Below are 8034 nucleotides of genomic sequence, written 5' to 3'. Positions count from 1 at the left end.
AATATGTCAATTTTATGTATATATATATAGGGGAACATGGTATTTCTTTAACTGGTTGTTCCTTTAACTATTTAAATTTATAAAAAATCTATTAGATATTTATAAAAGTAAAAATTTGTAGTATGAACATCAAAGGTGTTTTATAACTTATAATTATAATAATGAAGAGAATTATACTGCTATGAAAAATTATTTATTCTTTTCAAACGTTCGAATGAAATAATTTCAAGACGTTTTTAAATCTCATAAAATGTATATATATTGTCTTATGTTGGAATTATCTAAAATGTTATATAGATATTCAGAAAAAATTATTTAAACCTTAATACTGTCAATTTTAACCTATAATTTATAAAAGTAATACCAAATAGAATGTTATGTTATGGATGATTTTTATAGTTCATGTAGATATATTTTAAATAATCTCATCTGTCGATACTTTTCAGGTTAGTTGTTGCGATTTTGTTTTATCCCGAACAATTTTAACGCATTATGTTAATTACTTTAGACCATCCAGCTTGCGAACTGATTTGGGATGAGCTTCTTTTGCCTGATAATTGCGTTGGAAGTTAGCGAACGGTCACGTTATACTCCATGACTAGAATAATTTTTTATAACGCTGAAGAAGGTTAGAAGTTAGTCAAAACGTACGTCTTGTTCTTCGTTTTATTCGTCTCGTTCTTAATTTTATAACATGACAACATATTATTAATTTTATTATTTGATCTAACATCTTTTATATTTATATACGAGGTGTGATCAAAAAGTAAGGTGACTTTTCATTTTTATAAAAAAATATTCATTTATTCATCCAAAATTATGTTATCCCCTTCAAAATAATCCCCCTCTGATACAATGCACTTGTGCCAGCGCTTTTTCCAGTCGTCAAAACACTTCTGAAATGCACTTTTGGGTATTGCCTTGAGCTCCTCCAGCGATGCAGCCTTAATCTCCTCAATCGTCGCAAATCTTCGTCCTTTCATGGGCCTTTTCAATTTTGGGAAGAGGAAAAAGTCGCAGGGGGCCAAGTCTGGTGAATACGGTGGCTGAGGCATGATGATAGTATTGTTTTTGGCCAAAAAACTACTCACTAGTAACGACGTGTGCGCAGGTGCATTATCATGGTGCAGAATCCATGAATTTTCTTTCCACACTTCCGGACGTTTTTTTCTTATTGATTCACGCAAACGCCGCATAACCTCAAGGTAATACTCCTTGTTTACCGTACGACCTTGTGGTAGGAATTCTTGATGCACAACGCCATGGTAATCAAAGAAAACTGTGAGCAAAACCTTCACATTCGAACGAACTTGGCGTGCCTTTTTCGGTCTTGGCTCTCCTGGGCTCTTCCACTGGGATGATTGGGCTTTGGTTTCGACGTCATAATACCCATGTTTCGTCACCAGTTATAACCCTTTTGAGCAGATCAGGATCATCATTGACGTCGTTCAACATGTCTTGGGCGATGTTCATGCGACGCTGCTTCTGATCAAAATTAAGCAGTTTTGGAACGAATTTCGCTGACACACGTGTCATACCCAAAACATCCGTTAAAATTGATTGGCATGAGCCAAACGATATGTTAAGATCATCAGCTATTTCTCTAATCGTGATTCGACGATTTTTCAACACAATTTCTTTCACTTCCTGAACATTTTCGTCGGTTTTTGACGTGCTGGGGCGTCCAGAGCGAGGTTCATCGTTAACATTTTCTCGGCCCTCTTGGAATAACTTATACCATTTATAAACATTTTTTTTGCTCAAAGTTGACTCACCGTACGCCACTGTCAACATTTCAAGAGTTTTTGAACACTTAATACCATTTTTTACACAAAAATTAATACAAACTCTCTGCTCCATTATTTTCAAAAGCAAAAAATCGCCGAGCACGCAAACACGAGTCTAACCTTTATGCCTCTCACATAAAAACAACACATGCTATATAGTCAAAACTGTGAACATATGATCGTGACGAGTGTACCAACACAACAACAAAAAATTTTTTAAATTAGAGTGTACAGAGCGCGCGAAATTCAAAAAGTCACCTTACTTTTTGATCACACCTCGTACTTGTATCAATTGGTAGCGCACGAAGTACAGCGCAGATTTTTATTGCCTTGATTGATACATTTATTGTACTTTGAAGGAATTTTAATTTTGTATATTTATGTTAACAAATAGAAAGTGAGCAAGCGTTGTACCTTTAATCAGTAACTGATAATGTACCTTCGACCAGTCAATACTGTAAACAATTGACGACAACAGAGAAAAATATTAAGGCGTTCCTCGTCTCGAATCCAGGCCTGGTCTCTCCGAGTTGGTAGACTTTCGCTCTGCCACACAGCCCTGACGCTGTTGGTACTTCTGTTGTATCTAGTAAATTTCTTACGATACGATGTTGGATAATTATTTAGTTTATCTATCTCACTTCCAATGTTAATAAAATTATGCTCATTAAACGCAATTTTGAATGAAATGAACGAATCTACCAAAAAAAGCGTCATTCTGGCTCCGTAAAGCGAGATATTAAACGTTAAAATTAATTTAAGTTGATCACTGACTAGAATGCTTAAAATATATCCGTTGTCGCTACTAAAACCCATCAAACAATCAACTTTGCAGGTCTATCTACAGTGAACCAATCACAATTAGTCTTATTATGATTGGTCCATTATAGGTCGATAGTCAGAATTGGCTGTCGATCGGCCTACAGAGTCGGTAATCTGATACGAGCTGTAGTAGCGACAATAACACATTCTAAGCGTTTTAAACTGATAAAGATCAATTCGATTTAATATCTCGCTTCACAACTATTTTTGCCAAATTCAATCGTTTCATGCAAAAACGAAAAATCTGCATCTTTCTATGGTTAAGTTTATTTTTATACATTATAAGTTTATTTTTATATATATTTTATATATAAAGTTATAGATAGTTAGACAGAGCTCATGATTGTAAAATGGAGGACATTCTTTCTATCAATGAATTGAAAAGGATTCCACTAAAATGTTGATTAATGATCCGCGTAACATTTTAGATGGAAAAACAGAGGGTTTATAGATGATTCGATGTGTGTGTATCGAAGATTGCTGACCATGAATGATAATAATACACCCAGAGCTTACGGCTTACCTAAAATCCACAAGCTGGATAATCCTTTGAGAGTTATCGTTTCTTCTGTCAATTGTCCATTTTAATATTTTTCTCTTTTTTTACACAATATTATTTATGGCAGTATTCCTGAGGTTAGAACAGTTTCTATTTGATTAACAAACTTAATGATTCTGATTTCGACCCTGATGACTATGTTCTGGCCTTGCTGGATGTTGTTTCTCTGTTTATCAATGTTCTCATAAACTGGCAACTGAGAGCATTGTTAAAAGGTGAGATCACATTGCTAAGTAATACTTCTATACCTTTAAATGAATTTCTCATTGCCGTACGTTTTGTTCTGAATTCAACATTTTTTTTCTTTTAATAATAATTTTTACAAGCAAATTTTCGGTACTACTCCTATGGGGTCACCTCTGTCTCCAGTTATAGGTGAAATAGTTCTACAGGATTTAGAAACTTCGGCTATTGATAATCTGCCAATACAATCTTTGTTTTATTATAGATACTTGGATGACATTATCTTGGTGGCTCCTTCTGATTGATGACATTCTGAATGTATTTAATTCATTACATGTAAGACTGCAATTTACCCTTGAAATTGATGTTGATGACAGATTAAATTTTTTCGATACTACTACTATAATATTATCGTTGACAACAAAAAAATCATCTTTGACAGATTTCAGAAGCCGACTTGTTCAGGGAGATTCCTCAACTTTCATTCTCACTTTGTTATAAGAGAGACGTTATCATGAAGGCTGTTGATAGAGTCATATTGTTATCTTACCCTAGGTTTCACGAAAAAAATCTTATTAATATTATTCACACTTTCTTAGATAATGGTTATCCTCTTCAATTAATTTTTTCCATTATACTCGTACATAGTAGATCGAATTACTACATTCGCAGAAATAATACTGCCTGTCCAACCTTCTAATAAAAATTACTCACAAATTTTTTTCTATCTCACATATTAAGTCGATTTCTGAAAGCTTTATGCGGATTGCTCTTAAAATGAACTCAAAATTAGCATATTTCATCCTTAACACCCTTAAAAATTATATTAAAAGAGGAAAAGACCAATTCGATTTTTTTTTTCATTAAGATGTTGTCTATAAAATATACTGCGAGGATTGTGATGCCAGTTCCGTGGGTTAAACGAGTTTACTTGGAATAAAATAAAGAATTTTGGTTAGTGAGTCTTCTTATAATAAGCGATTAATATCTGAGATGGTCACATAAAGAAGTAAAGACAAGGTTTGAATAGGCAAAATGACATGGAATCGCTACATGAATCTTATCTCTTTATTATACAATCTCATTCCTTCTCTTAGTTCCTCTTCCTCCCCCTTTCTTCATTTACTCTCTCCCTATTAATTCTTAACCCCCCCCCCCTCTACTTTTTTAACTGTAACGTTTTCGTCATTTAGTAACAATTAGTCAGACAATAAAGACGTTCCATCGCAATCTGCTTCACATTATACATTTCTATATTTTGATTGAATTTATATACATTTCTATATTATGATTGAATTTATATTTTAATTTTTTATATTCTGACTGAGCTTATATTTTAACTTTGGACTTTGCAACTTGCTTTATATATTTTAAGGTAATGTTTATTAGTTATACTTTTTGTGCTATCTAATTAATTTTACTTTTATTTAGTTTATACTTATTGTTTCTTTATTTTTATCTTCTCATATTACTATATTGATTGTATTATGTTTTGTCAAGAATGACCCAATTGGGGTCGAAACACCGTTTTTTGTAATTTTATTTTTATTTTCATTTAATACATTATTTTATTTATTTCACATCGTTTTTTTTTACTCACAGCCTTTATCGACATAATTTTACTTATATGATAAAGTTATATATGATGTAAAAAGATATTATATAATATATGATGTAATGAGTTATATATATGATGTAAAAATATATAAATAAAATTAAACTTGTTGAATATCTTATCTTTATATACACTTTTTATACATTGGTTAAAGATACAACACTCTCTAATCAGAGTGTTGTGCCTTTGAGCGAAATTCAATATTTTTCAATAAAAAATATATGTTAGTGTCAATACTTCAAAGAATATTAAATTTTCTGGAATTTTTAAATATCAAAATATAGCTTGCACAAGAAAAAATGTCGAAATTGGTTAAAGATACATCAATTATATTTTCCCTAATTATATGTAACTTTATATAATTTTATATATTAATAATTATATTGTATATGAAACATTTTTTCTCAAGTACTAGTGTACTTACACGTTTTTTTCTTTGCAACCTTATCAAAAATTTATTATAATTTCAACAAAATGTTAATTTGTCATTACAGAGTAGCTGCGTTTTTTCGTTGCAACTTCATCAAGAATTTATTATAAATTCAACTTTATCAAAAATTTATTATAATTTCTACAAAATGTTAATGTTATTTGTCGTTACAGAGTATCTGCACTTTTTCATTGTAACTTCAAAAATTTATTATAAATTTAAAGCAAAATATCGTTAACTTGTCATTACACGGCTAATACGCGGTACTGCTATTAGAGAAACACAGCGCAGTTCAATTTCTCCTAAGAAAAAAGCCACTCATAAGACTTTTCATTGATAGTTAATGAAATAGTTCCTTGAATGCAAATTATTACACCGCGTGCAACAGAAATAATTTTTTTTCTTTAACACATAGAAAAGTTAAATTGTCCGGAAAAATAGAGACGAAATGTTAATACAGATGTACGTATCGTCCCGCGATATCAAATCATTTGTGTTTTTTACGTACATTTGAAGTTTTATGGACATTTGAAGAAATTATTTTGATTACGATGCAAAATGAAATTTTGCGATTGTCTGAAAGTCATGTTTTATATAAAATTAGTTGCTAAATGAGAAAATGATAAAATTAAAGCAATTGAAGTAAAGCAAAATGGTGAAAATAAAGGGTGTCCCAAAATTAACGCAAGATTTGAATTAAATAGAAAACACAGTTTTTAGTCTTTTGATTGTTATTTTTTTACTGAATCATAAAGTACATAGGATAGGGTTATTTGTGGAATAACACATCGGGCAAATGGCCTCCACGGCTTTGCATGCACATACGCACTCGTTTGTCGAAATTTTCCATGACCATTTTGCATAAATTTGGCTGAATTTCGTTGATGCAGCGTTGAATCTCCTCCTTTAATGCACGGGTGGTTGTGGGCTTGTTGACCTAGACCTGTGATTTCAAATAACCCCATAAAAAGAAATCTAATGGTGTTAAATTACACGATCTAGGGGGTAATTTTGGCGATTAACAAAGCCATCAAAGTGAAAATGTGCTTCATCGCTTAGGATGATTTTGCTCGAAAAATTAGCATCCATTTGTTGATGTTCAATAATCCATTCAAACGAACTCATTTTCACTAACCCTAAACTGTCAGCTGTTAAATTGTTTTTTTTTTGGTTGCCAACACTTTACTGCACAAATGGCGGCAAATTCAAATCTTGCGTTAATTTTGGGACACCCTTTATATTCTTAATTCAAAATTTTCGACCTTTCTACAAAAGCAGTCATAATGCATTTCCCTTGAAGTTAGCTGTATATAAAAGTCATTGCATGTAAAAATTCTAATTGTAATTCATGATGCAAGTAGACTACTTGCATCATGATTGTAATCGTAAAAAGCGAAATTGACTGATTACTGCGTCGGGACTAAGCAGTATCGTGTCTTCTGCGCAGACGCAACACGAGTGAAACGTCCATAACCATAATGCAAGTAGATATAGTGTAACTAAGACAAGTTTGCGCATAGCAACGCGCTCATCTCATTTTCCGCCATTTTACAATATATATTTGCGCGGTTGTCATATGATTTGAAATGATTAAAAAATATATTAAATATTAAGTGAAAAATAATAAATAATAGTAAAAAAAGTAATAAATAAGGCTGATGAGAGAAGACTAAGTATAGTCTTCATACCGTTGTAGTCAAAACATACCGTTGAAACTTATCGTCGAAAAATTGTAATTTGTGATTAATAAATATTATTTAGTACATTTAACTATAGCTTGTTTAATGTATTGACTGGGTTTTACTATTTATTAATTTGTAATAACTAAGTAATTATTGACTATAAATAAGTGATATATTTATTATGTGTGAAACTGAGTTTTACTATCATAGCAGATATATGGAAACAAAATCTGTCGAAAAATGACGAAAAAAGAATCAAACTTTGATTAGTTGCAGCAGATAAACGTGCGGAAAAACACACTATGTCTACTTGTCATGGTCATAACCATGGTGGAAGGGATAACATCATGGGCGTCGAGTGTGGTCGATTCGAAATTTTTCCATGTGTGGAATTCTACACTTGGAAATCCGAAGAATGTAAAAATTCTTTTTTGATGAAATAATTTATTATTTAATATTTTAATAAAAATGTGAAAGTTGATTAAACTATACATGAAAAGTTACGTGTTTATAACTCGATAGGCGGTTGCCTCTTTCACGACCATCGACGAAACGAAAGTGACATTGATCACATTATTATTGTACAATATATAAAATTGATTTTGAGAGTAAATTAAAACTACATCGAACGATGTCTTATAATATAATGGAGGTCAAGAAAATAGAGATCTATAATTTAACAGATGCCGTTAATTTTTTGAAAAAAGCCGTGAGAGAAATTATATCAGAATACACAAAAATGATAAAACTGCTTATTACAATCCCGGCAACATCCTGCACTGCAGAAAAATCTTTTTCGGCTCTTAAGAGATTAATAACTTATCTATGTTCTACAATGCTTCCAATTTTGTTATACAATACGGCTGTTCTGCATATTCATTCAGATGTCGTACAAAATCTTAATTTAGAAGCTATAATGAATGAATTTGTAAGCAGGAACAAAATCCGTAGTTCCA

General features: G+C 31.6%; 2 protein-coding genes across 4 annotated transcripts in view; one reads left to right on the top strand and one right to left on the bottom strand.

The window, feature by feature from the left end:
• Nucleotides 1–8034, top strand: part of LOC108746554 (CD63 antigen) — a 67750-nt gene that overhangs the window by 46747 nt on the left and 12969 nt on the right. The window lies entirely within an intron of this gene.
• Nucleotides 779–2036, bottom strand: LOC108746556 (putative uncharacterized protein FLJ37770). Of its 2 annotated transcripts, none has more exons than XM_018483405.1 (2): nt 1379–2036; nt 779–992 (listed from the first exon to the last, which is right to left on the bottom strand). In XM_018483405.1, the coding sequence occupies exon 1, from the start codon at nt 1858–1860 to the stop codon at nt 1381–1383; it is 480 nt and encodes a 159-aa protein (XP_018338907.1). In that variant the 5' UTR covers nt 1861–2036; the 3' UTR covers nt 779–992; nt 1379–1380. The 2 variants fall into 2 exon arrangements, with proteins under 2 accessions (XP_018338907.1, XP_018338906.1); XM_018483404.1 differs by having other exon boundaries at nt 779–999; nt 1390–2036.

Source organism: Trachymyrmex septentrionalis, unplaced genomic scaffold (genome assembly GCF_001594115.1).
Source record: "Trachymyrmex septentrionalis isolate Tsep2-gDNA-1 unplaced genomic scaffold, Tsep1.0 scaffold178, whole genome shotgun sequence".
Lineage (NCBI taxonomy): Eukaryota > Metazoa > Arthropoda > Insecta > Hymenoptera > Formicidae > Trachymyrmex > Trachymyrmex septentrionalis.
Note: the sequence above shows the minus strand (reverse complement) of the source record. Positions and strands in the feature narration are given on the sequence as shown.

What these genes read in the sequence shown, in the direction of transcription:
- LOC108746556 (XM_018483404.1), bottom strand. Translation starts at nt 1,860, where the DNA reads ATGGAGCAGAGAGTTTGTATTAATTTTTGTGTAAAAAATGGTATTAAG. An exon ending in TAACTGGTGACGAAACATGG is followed by an intron (nt 1,000 to 1,389) that starts GTATTATGACGT and finishes TTTCCTCTTCCC; the next exon opens with AAAATTGAAAAGGCCCATGA.